This window comes from Natrix helvetica (genome assembly GCF_964273705.1).
Source record: "Natrix helvetica genome assembly, chromosome: W".
Lineage (NCBI taxonomy): Eukaryota > Metazoa > Chordata > Lepidosauria > Squamata > Natricidae > Natrix > Natrix helvetica.
The window spans coordinates 84,917,905-84,929,495 of record NC_138555.1 but is presented as its reverse complement, the minus strand read 5'-3'; the positions used below and the strand labels follow the sequence as shown (position 1 = coordinate 84,929,495).

At 56.6% G+C, this 11,591-nt stretch overlaps 1 protein-coding gene across 2 annotated transcripts in view; it reads right to left on the bottom strand.

Annotated features, from left to right (window-relative positions):
* Positions 1-5,061: 5,061 nt before the first annotated feature.
* The window catches only part of LOC309400512 (zinc finger and BTB domain-containing protein 4-like), a 32,712-nt gene continuing 26,182 nt past the window's right edge, over positions 5,062-11,591 (bottom strand). For both annotated transcript variants that reach the window (XM_081969046.1, XM_081969047.1), the window contains one exon: positions 5,062-10,010. In XM_081969046.1, coding sequence (XP_081825172.1) covers positions 6,258-9,995 — 3,738 coding nt within the window. In that variant the 5' untranslated portion in view covers positions 9,996-10,010 and the 3' untranslated portion in view covers positions 5,062-6,257. The remainder of the gene's footprint in view (positions 10,011-11,591) is intronic.

The window sequence follows — 11,591 nt, the reverse complement described above, 5'->3', positions numbered from 1 at the left end:
TTTAGCCGCTTCCCAAAAGAAGCTTTTGAAGCAATTGAAAAGACCCTTCCTCAAATGCAAGCAGCTTTACTAGGTGTGTATGTTGACCCACCTGGCCAGGTCAAACGTAGCCGAAGCAGCATCTTGGGACATCGAGGGTGGACCGGAGGGGAGGGGGTACCTGAAGCCCCCTCCTCTGTAGCCTCCCACCCCACCAACGCGACAATTCATTGGACAACAGAAAGACAAAAATGCACCCCGAGGGTTGGATTTGCCGAGGAATTGGGTGGGGGGTTTGGGAGATGGCGAAGACCTTGCAAATGGGGGGAAAGGTAGCGGGTGGAGGCTGTAATTCTGTTTTGTCCTTGGTGCTCGCTGAGCTTGGTGGTTTTCTCGCAGACGTCTCATGACCCAACTAGGGAACATCATCAGGGCTAGAAGGGAGTGGGGTGTGAGGAGGGGACAAGGAGGAGGAAGACTGTGGGGTCCTTGATGCTCTCTGAGCTTGGTGGTTTTCTTGCAGACATTTCACGACCCATCTAGCTAACATCATCAGTGCTAAAAGGGAGTGAGGTTTGTGGAGAGGAGGAGGAGCAGGAGGAAGAAGAGGAGGAGGAGACTTTGTGGGGTCCCTGGTGCCCTTTGAGGGAGGAGGAGGAGGAGGAGGAACTGTGGGGTCCTTGATGCTCTCTGAACTTGGTGGTTTTCTTGCAGACATTTCACGACCCAACTAGATAACATCATCAGTGCTAGAAGGCGGCGGGGTTAACCATCGCTGACGACATTCTCTAATTGGGTCCCACAACGTCTGCAACAAAACCACCCAGCTCCAGAGAGCACCCAGGACCCCACAGCCTTTCTCCTCGCCCTCTTCCCCCCCTCCTTTGCACAAACCCCGCTCCCTGCCCACATGGGTTGTGTAGTCCCCTTCTGTCTCTTATGTCTCCCAGTCAGAAAACGGTGGCGGTCGGTCGGGCGCGCTTTCCGAAGAGCATCTGTCCCCATCAACATATAATTGTTGTTTTATTCTGAAGAAGTTATTTGAATTACACACAAAGATGCAGCAAGATAAATACGATAATTTTGTCTAACGGATTCCTCACACTGTCACAATTTGAAACAGAGACCGGGGGGGGGGGGGGGGGCTGGGGGGAAAAAGCGGCAGGAAAAAAACCCAAACGAACGATGATTTGTCCTCGTGACGACGACCGACGTGATTTTGGAACGGCTGCCTTCTCCCGCTTTCTCACGCTCCACCCTCTCTCTCTCGCCTAACTCTCGATTTTGTTGTCCTCTCAACTTTCCGCCTCCTATTTTTAATTTTTATTTCTTATTATTATCATCATTTATTTTTATTTATTTTTTGCTTTTCTGTAAGTTTCCTTAAACAGGTTTTCGGTAAAATATCTAAAGTGCCATAAAACTAGCTAGAGGTGCTTTCTAAAAAATAAAAAATAAAAAGACGAGTTACATTCAGTAGCAAACGGTCAACAATCACCGGAGAGGCTCCCCCCCTACCCCCAGTGACAAAGTGCAAAAGATCGGAGAGACGACCACTATGTACATGTCAGCGACTTCCCCCTTCTGCCCCCCTCCCCCAATGTCACCCCCCCCCCCGGAATCCAGAGCCTCCTGCCCTGGGGGAGGAGGAGGGATCCAAATACCTTTGGCGCATGCTCTCACTCCGCCCAGCCACATCACCCTTGCCCTCCCATCTCAGGATACAATCGAGGGTGGAAATGCGGGGCGCTCCCCATTCAAAAACCCACTGTGGTCTGAGAAGACTCCCGTCTCCTCGTGCTGAGTAGTAGTATGCTGCTGCCTTGCTAGTTGTAGGCCTCTGCACACCAGATCTGCAAGCAAGCGTTATGCCCCCCTCCCAAAAAATAATCATCATCCCAGGAGAAAATTGGAGAAGGGCAGTACCCTAACATATTCCAAAATGCCAGCCCTGGGTAGCCCACCCTTCGAGGGGGAAGGGGAAGCGCGCAGAAGGAGCCGTGCGCCTGCTGCACAGGATGGGAAATGTGCGCGAGAATCTCCCTGCAGCACAACACAGCGCGGCTTGCTGTCAACCACGGAATGCATCGGATGTCGGGAGCATGAAGGGCTGGCGAGGCGAGCCAAGTGTGGGGGGAGAAGACTCATCATGACAGAAAAGGAGAGGGGGGGGGAACAGGACTCAGTGTTGCGGGGTGGGGGAGAGGGAAAGGATGGGCAGAAATGTGCGTGGCGTGGTGGGATTCGGCTGCAGCCGCAAAGCAGGGAGGGCCGCGCGCACATCCGATCTGCCTGTGCACGCAAACCCTGCCGTGTTGGAGTGCGACCAAAAGGGGAGCGTCGTGGAAACAATATCATCTCTCGCGTGGGGATTTTTCCACTGTCTTATAAGGTCCCGGGAGCCAGCCGCTGTGCAGAAGATGGGGGAGGGGAGGGCAGGTGTGATGCACACCCCCAGCACCCTGGTTTCCCAATTCTGCAGGTGGCACAGGGGTTCAAAGGTTGCGGTCCTGGTGCGTGAATCACAACTCCCCTGCCAGATTCTACACGGGGAATTCTGCAGTGTACTGTCCAGGGAACTCCACGGCGGAGCTGTGCGGGCCATGGATCCCTGCAAGAGGCATGGGGGGAGGGGACTGGTTTATCTGAAAGGGTTCCCCCCCCCTCCACTGAAGAGGAGTGGCAATGTCCTCCAGTGATTTCCCTGCGGCGGGGGCTGGGGGGAGGAAAGAAACACACACACAAAGTTAAATTTGGAAGATGGTTATGCCGCCATGAACGGAGCTACGACATTTTAGGTCGGGATGAGGATTATAACTCCCGTAATTCACTCGGTGAATTTGGCAACCTTCTGGAGACTCCCCTCCTCCATCTTCCTTAAATAAAAAAAAAGGAGAAAGGGAGGGGGAAAAAACCGGATCTAAAATTTTTAAAAAACGTAGAGGGAGAACCCCCGCCGAGCATTTTAATCTTGGAACGCTTTTGCGCGATTCTTCCTTCCGAAATAATCGTCAGATAAAAATGTGCTGGGTTTTTGGTCCTTTGGGGGGGGGGTGAACCTCCCCCATCCCTCCCCCGAACAAAATCGGGGAAGGGGGTGTGCGCGAGAGCGTGTTTTATGTTTTGAATTGCGAAGGAAGACTTGGGGGGGGGGGGAATTCGCCAGGCCGAAGCCTTGGCGATGGTTTTTGCTCCATTTTTGTTTTGTTTTTCCCATTTCTGCCAAATTATGCGGCGTTTTCTTTTCCTGGAATGTAATAGAGGTGGAATATTTAGGGGGGTGGGGGTTGAGGGGAGGGGCCAGCAAGAGAAGGGGAAAAAAGGGGTGCTCGTTTTGGGGGGAGATTGGAGTCTCGGGGACGGAGAAGTGGGGGGCTCTGCGCTGTTGAGTTTTTGTGTGCGGTCCACGACAAACCGTCGTTATTCGGCCTTCTCTTTTCTCCTGGGACCCACAGTTCCAGCCTTCCTCCCCTCCACCGCCACCACATCTTGCAGACTTTTCCTCCATGGTTTTCACCGGGGGAGATTTGCCCCCGTTAAGATTCTTCGAAACTAGGCCACCCATTTTGAAAAACAGAACGTAACACTACTTTAAAAAAAAAAAAGAGAGAGAGAACATTATTACATGTATAGCTGAAATTACCTATTGCTGATCCTTGGTCGTTTATACTGGGGTGGGGGGGTAGGTGGGGGGTGTTGGGGAGGGGAGGAGGGTTGTTGTTGGTTTTTTGCTGCTGGGAACCAGGGAGGGCAAATCTATTGATTATCCCCCTCCCTCTTCCTCGCTCTTCCGCTCTGTGCGTGTGCTGGGAGAAGGAGACGATGTGGTATGACACAACTTGGCCGTCCCTTTCATCTTTCTGAGGTGGGACTCCCCCCCCCCCAAAAAAAAAATGAAAAAGAAAAGAAAAATAAGAGTCCTTCCGTCCCTCTCTGGCTTGGCAAGACTTACTCCCCCCCCGACCCCCCCTCCCTTTTCCATGGCTGCCTTCCTTCTGCCCAAAAGGAAAATGTGATTCATCGCAGCCAGCCAGTTGGAAAACAAATCGCACGCACAGCAAATCCCACCCACCCCCCCTTCACCCTCAACACACACACACACACACACACACACACACAGAGGCACGCAGCTCAGCTCCGCCAGCTGCTGCGCAGCGAAGTGGAGGAGAGCAGAGCATGAGCTGGGCCCGAAAGAGGAGCAGGGGGAAGAGAAGAACAGGAGAGGGGATCGGCAGAGGAAGGATACCCCAATAATGGGGGAGAGGGAGGGAGAGGGTCTGCAGAGGAAGGATACCCCAATAATGGGGGAGAGGGAGGTAGAGGGGATCGGCAGAGGAAGGATACCCCAATAATGGGGGAGAGGGAGGTAGAGGGGATCGGCAGAGGAAGGATACCCCAATAATGGGGGAGAGGGAGGGAGAGGGTCTGCAGAGGAAGGATACCCCAATAATGGGGGAGAGGGAGGTAGAGGGGATCGGCAGAGGAAGGATACCCCAATAATGGGGGAGAGGGAGGTAGAGGGGATCGGCAGAGGAAGGATACCCCAATAATGGGGGAGAGGGAGGTAGAGGGGATCGGCAGAGGAAGGATACCCCAATAATGGGGGAGAGGGAGGGAGAGGGTCTGCAGAGGAAGGATACCCCAATAATGGGGGAGAGGGAGGTAGAGGGGATCGGCAGAGGAAGGATACCCCAATAATGGGGGAGAGGGAGGGAGAGGGTCTGCAGAGGAAGGATACCCCAATAATGGGGGAGAGGGAGGTAGAGGGGATCAGCAGAGGAAGGATACCCCAATAATGGGGGAGAGGGAGGTAGAGGGGATCGGCAGAGGAAGGATACCCCAATAATGGGGGAGAGGGAGGGAGAGGGTCTGCAGAGGAAGGATACCCCAATAATGGGGGAGAGGGAGGTAGAGGGGATCAGCAGAGGAAGGATACCCCAATAATGGGGGAGAGGGAGGGAGAGGGTCTGCAGAGGAAGGATACCCCAATAATGGGGGAGAGGGAGGTAGAGGGGATCAGCAGAGGAAGGATACCCCAATAATGGGGGAGAGGGAGGTAGAGGGGATCGGCAGAGGAAGGATACCCCAATAATGGGGGAGAGGGAGGTAGAGGGGATCGGCAGAGGAAGGATACCCCAATAATGGGGGAGAGGGAGGTAGAGGGGATCGGCAGAGGAAGGATACCCCAATAATGGGGGAGAGGGAGGGAGAGGGTCTGCAGAGGAAGGATACCCCAATACCGGGGGAAGCAGTCTGCAGAGGGGACACCCCAACAGCAGGGTGGAGAGGAAGGGTCCGCAGACACCCCAACAGTACAGGGGAAAGGAAAGGTCTGCAGATACCCCAACAGCAGGATAGAGAAGAAGGGGAAGGGGTTGACAGACCCTTGAATGTTAAGAGGAAGGAGGTCTGCAGAGGGGACACCCCACAGCAGAGGAAAGGAAGAGGATCTGCAGAAACCCCAATAGCAGGGTGGAGAGGCAGAGGAAGGATCTTCAACCCCCCCCCCCCCCCAACAGCAGGGTGGAGAGGTCTGCACACATCCCAGTAGTAGAGGAGAGAGTCTGCAGAGAGGACCCCCCAACAGCAGAGGGGCGAGGAAGGGAGGAGGATAAGCCAACAGCAGAGAGGAGAGGAAGAGGAAGGGTACTCAAAGGAGACACACCCGCCCTAGTAGGGGGGAGGGAGGAAAGGTCGGCTGGCGTCCCCAACAGCAGGGGAGGAGCTACATTAAAGAGGCTACTTCTTTCAAACTAGCTTGGCCCCCTTCCACCCCCCTCCTTCCCCCCCCCAGCAGCAAAAGTACAGAGGAGGGGCGAAAAGGGGTCAGGAGCTGGGGAAAAAACAGGCCTGGGAGAGGGGAGTGAAGAGGGGGGTAACGAACGGTTCCTTGTGCAAATTCACTCTTATTTGTGTCTACAAACAACATTCATAAGTAGGGGGGTGTTAGGAACCAGGCGTGGGGGAGTGGGAGCGTGGGAGGGGGGGGAATAGGGTACCCTGTACCTATTTTTGCTATTTTTTTTTAGAAGTCTTCTCTACGACACACGTCCCATGTGAAATGCCACTGATAGGAAGGGGGGGTTTCTCTCTTCTACCTGCCCCAGTTTTGGGGGGGCCCTCCGCCTTCACAACCCCCCCACACCGGTTCTCATAAGCACACACCCCCCCTCCCTTCTCAGAAACGAAGAGGGGCGGAGGTCGGCACATTCTCCCGCCTTGCCTTTCTTCCACCGAGCGTAATCCGGTGCCCCTTTTCCGTCCTGGAGGGCCGTCCCTCAAAGGAGCCCGCCTTTCTTCAGCCGCTCGGGCGCCGCCGGCTCGCCTCGGCCCTCCCGAGCCGAACTGCCCATCCCCAGGCCCCCATGGGATGCCGGAGGGCCCTCGTGCCCCACCACACCCCGGCAAGGGTTCATCGAGTAACTGAAGACGTTGGGCAGGAACGGCAAGGCTTGACCCTTGTCGTCTGGGATGACCATGTTCAAAGCCACCGGCAGGGTGAAATTGTATGGGTAGGCAGCCAGGAGCTGGTGCCCGTACATCAGCGGGTACGGGTCAGGGTAGAAGCTGACTTTGCCATCGCCGCTGCTGCTCCCGGCCTTGCCTAGGGCGTTGAACTGGATGGCGCTGGGGTAAGCAAGAAACGAGGGCTTGTCTTCCACATCCTTCCTGCTTCGGCAACTCCCGGGCACCAGCAGCGGCAAGGGGTACTCCTGGACAGGGTATCGGTCGCCTTCCATCTCCTGGGACGCCAGGATCTCTTTCTGGACCAGGCCCGTGTGAGAGATGACGGGGTCTTGAAGAGAGTGGGGCAGATCTGGGGGCAGATCGGCAAGGCTAGTGGTGGTCGTGGTGGCCTGTAGCGAGGGCGAGTGAGCGGGCACCTCCTCATGGAAAGGAGACTTGTCTGCCCCCTGCGGTGACAGGTTTTCGTCTTCGGGAAGAGGGCCCAGCGTGTGCCCATCACAGGGCTCCATTTCCACACAGCCCTCCTCGGGAACCTCTGCCTGGCCTCCGGGCGCCTCCCCACTGGAAGACGACACCTGCATCTCCTGGGTGGTCTCCTCCTCCTTGACCACCGGTGGAGAGGTGGCCAGGGGAACCTCAGTGGCCTTCTTGGAATAAGCGATGACCGTGGTAAGCACTGGCAGAGGGGCCTCCTCTTGGCCCTCGTGCCGTTTCATGTGGCGACTCAAGGCCGCTGCGGTCTTGCAGACCTTTGTGCAGTGGGCGCAGGCAAACTTCAGCAGAGGCTTGCGGCCTACACGGTGTGGGGTGGCCGCCAAAACCGGCAGGGCCTGGTCATCCTTGGCAAGCCGTCCATGTACCCGTTCGTGCTTCCTCAGTTTCTTGAGGGCGGAGAAAAGTTTGCCGCAAATGCCACACTTGTGCTTCCATTCGGTGCCCCGCCCGCCCCCCACTTTGATCGGCTGGTCCATCTCATCCCGGTCAGAGGCAGCTCCCTGTCCCCCGGATACTTCGGCGGAGCCCAGACGCTGGGGCCCTGCGCTGCCCCCCTCCTTGGTTTCCTCCGATCGCTTCATCCAGCGCAGGGATCGCAGCTTGTGTCGCCACCGCGACTTCTTCATCTTTGGCAGGGTGTTGCTGGCGCCGCTGCCGCCCCCGGCCTTCCGTTTGGGTTTATAGCTGTAGTAGGGGCGCCAGAGTTGGTCTTCCGTGTCTCCGCGGTCGCTGTCCTCCTCGCCGCTCTCGTTCACAAACACCCTCTCGGCCCACTTGCCGTGGAGCGTTGGAGGCAGCAGGGCATGGTGCGGTTTCTCGGCGCTCTGGTCGCGGGCAAAATCCAGGCGTCGGCCTCCCGCCCGGCTGCTCTTGTCAAGCATGAGGTCTGTTTCAGAGATGCGCCGCTTGACGATGGCTTCCTCGCCGATGCGGACTGTTATTTGGCAGAGGGGAGCTGCGCGGCTTTCGGATGCAGCTCCCACACAGGCTGGTTTCGCCATGTAAGTCATGGTGCGCCCCGATCGGGATCCCCGTGCCTTGAACCCCTGCTCGCTGCCGTCCTCTTCCGAAGCCTGTTCCTCCATCTTCTGGGACTGGATGTACTCCCTCAGGATCTGCTTCTTGATGGGTTTGGTAACAACTGGAGAAGAGGCCGATTGGGACAGCGACGGGGGAGTCCCCGGGTTCAACGGGGTGCTGGAGGATGTGCTGTTGTACGTGATCACGGAAGGCGCCTGGGCTTTCACCGAGGTGCTGTGAACGATCACCGAAGAGGTGGGGTGCCCGTAGGCGATGACGGTGGGAGCCTCTGTGCTCAAAGACCGGGGAGGCTTCTCCAATTGGTCCTCCTCACCGGTAGCCGGAAGTACGGACTTGTCCTGGGTGCTCGTCGTTTCCTGCGGGTGGCCCTGGTCTGCCTCTGGCAATTCTAAAGAGGCGTTCTTGGTGGCGAACACAGAAGCCACCTCACTAGCACTCAAGGAGGAGACCAAGTTTCCATCCAAGGAGTCGCCCTCGCCCAGCGTCATGGGCACGGCGTGGGCTGGGTGCAGAAGGTCCTCGGGGACCACCGCCTGGCTGTATGTCTTGTACGGCCTCTTTTGGGAGCGCATGGGTAACAGGCGGTAGAGTTTCAAGGCGTTCAGTTTCGGCTTGTAGCCCCCGTTGGGGGTCTTCTCGGAAGAGATGAGGCCCGGATTGATGCCGTGGAAAGCTTTCTGGTGAGTCTTCAGGTTGTAGTAGGTTACAAAGGTCTCCCAGCAGAAGATGCACTGGTAGCGGCGCTCCCCGGTGTGCCAGACCTCGTGCTTGGTGCGGTACTCGGCCAAGGCGAACACCTTGTCACAGTAGCGGCACGGATACTTCCGGCGCCAGGAATGGACGTTGGAGTGACGCTTGAGGCTGGACAGGGTCATGTAGGACCGCTCGCAGACAGTACAGAAGTAGATGATGTGCCCGTCTACCACTTTGACAAAGTGGTCTTGGTCTGAGAGATAATCCACCCGTGGCGGCCCCCGGTGGCGGAAAAGCATAGCCTTTTTGGAAGATGCCGCGGCTGCTACCGTCGGCTTGGAAGGTAACTCTGGACTGGCGGGCGGCTGGTCTGCAGAGCCGCCCTCCTTGGGTTTCTCCCCCTCCTTGCATAGAACTTCATGCGTCTGCAGCCGCTTGATGTGGATGAAGCTTTTGCCGCAGTGGCGGCAGGAGAGCGAGCGCCGCGTCCGGTGGAGCTTCATGTGGAGGCCGAGGGCCGAAGACGTCGTGAAGGAACGGTTGCAGCTTCCGCAGCAGAAGGTGCTGCTGGCTGGGTAGGAAGCCCCGGAGGGGGATGCAGGCGAGGAAGAAGAGGCTGACGCCGGCGCTCCGTCATTTGTGTTGATTGAGGCGGCCGGAGGAGTCCCGGAGAGGTTGTGGTCCCAACCGACGGTTTCCTTCAGCATGAATGTCAGATCGGAGGAGGCGGGTGGTACGGTTGCGACGGAGCTCAGGTTGTAGAGGATCTTGGCGGTCTCGGTTTCGGAGTCCGGGTGGGGGTCCTGTCTGGGGCTGTACGCTTTGGACAAATCCTGCAAGCAAACAGGACTGGGAGCCTCCGCGGAACGAGAAGGGCAGGTGAGGTCAATGGGCGAACTGCACCCTCGAGTGGAGGCCATGCCAGGACTGTCCATTTTGACCTCGCCCAAGGGGTCATCCAGGTTCTCCAAGCGGGAGATGCCCAGCCGTCGGCCCACCGCCCCAATCTCCTTGGCGACGGCTGGACTAGGCACCGAGAGCCGAGAATTATAAATGAAGTTCAAGATGTCCGAGAAGACTTTGGCCTGGATGTCAGGAAGCTCCAGGATCTGGCTAGGATGGCGACACACCGATTCCTCGGACAGGACCTCCTTGAAGTACGGGCTGGAGGCAGCAAGGATATTTTTGTGGGCCTTGAACTTGGTGTCTTCGGCGATGATGGTGATGTCGCAGAACTGTCCGCGCAGCCGCTGCTCGTTCAACTGGATCAGCAGGGACGTGGGATGGCTGTTGTCCGTCAGCTCCACCACTGAAGCCATTGTGCTGCCTCGGACCTACGGTGAAAAGGAGAGACAACGGTGTTGTGACATCAGGAAAACTGGGGAAGACGACGGGGAGCCTGGATTGTGGAGTTCAGGGGTCTCTATCACAGCCTTAATCTCAACAACTTTAAGATGGGAGGACCAACTCTCAGAATCCCCCCTCAAATCGGGGAGGGGAAACTTCTGAAATAGATAGCGGGAATGCGGTCGATGTAATATATCTTGATTTTGGTCAAATGGGGAAAAAATAACGCTTGACGAGCTGAATGAATAAAGTGGTTAAATGTGGACCACACAGAGTGACGATTAAATGGAAAAGGGATCGGATGGCTGAGGGATTCTGGGAGTTGAAGTCCACCTGTTTTAAAGTTGCCAAGGTGAAAAAATACTGCTCCGTCTAGTCCCCCCCAAGTGAAGAAAGTCCCCACCCACCCACCCACCCCGGTGCAAATTCATGCCGCCTCAGGGAAACGAGAAATGCAAAAAGTTGGGTCAAATGCCAAGCCGTGTCTCCCTGCCGCCACGAGAAACCACTTAAGAGACGATTACAAAACATTTGCGGATTCGGAGGAGACCAATGGCTGCGGGCCTAGAGAGGTTTCCCTGGAGCAGGGAGGCCGGAAAATCAAACAGGAGCCTACTGGGAGTTCTCGTTTCGGGAACGAGAAACTGGAGTTCTCGTTTCGGGAACGAGAAACTGGAGTTCTCATTTCGGGAACGAGAAACTGGAGTTCTCGTTTCGGGAACGAGAAACTGGAGTTCTCATTTCGGGAACGAGAGTTAAGCAACTCTTGAGATGGCGCTTTCTGGAATCCGGAAAGGCTGCAGAAGGAGTGACAGGAAGTTGCCAACTTTGGCAAGCCAGTGGGTGAGACACAGGTCTTGCTGTTTTCCAAGCCTGGCCTGCCACGGGCAGATACCTACGCTCCTTCGCGAGATGCCATTTGGCTGCTCCATTCTTGCTTTCCCCGGGGCCATTTCTGCACCCTTCCTGGCAGCCTTAAGATGGCCGAAGGACACCATGTCCAGCTGAAAAAGCTACGTCCAGTCCGTTTGGACTCGGGCACCCCAAACGGATTGTGTCTCTCATCCCAAAGGCAGCCTGGGGTTTCTCTCGCACCGAAGGTTGGCGCTGCCCGTTCTGGCCCACCCAAGCCGTACCCTCACTCTTTCCTCGGCTCGGCTTCTCTTCCTCTCGCCCGGGATATCATAAAAGCCAGCGCATTTGCACACAGCAGAAGAGACAGGTGGGCAGGTGTGCGCGCCAGCGCATGTGACGACAGAAAGGGGTGTATCGCCCGGTATCAATCATTCCGGGAGCCACGTTCTCTACTCTCTCTCTCTCTCTCTCTCTCTCTCCCCGTAAGTGGATCTCTCTCTCTCTCACGCACTCACTCACACACACACACGCTCAGCGTCCCTTCCTGCCAGTGACGGGAGTATCCAAACGGAAAGGGGGTTTCTATGGAAACAGGCCGGGATGGAGCAGGGAGAAGGAGAGGAGGGGGAAGGGGAGGGCGCCGTGGGGTGGGGGAGCAGAGATTTGAGGAGGGGTGGGTGTGTTGATGCGGCAGTCAAAACTGGATGTTGCGG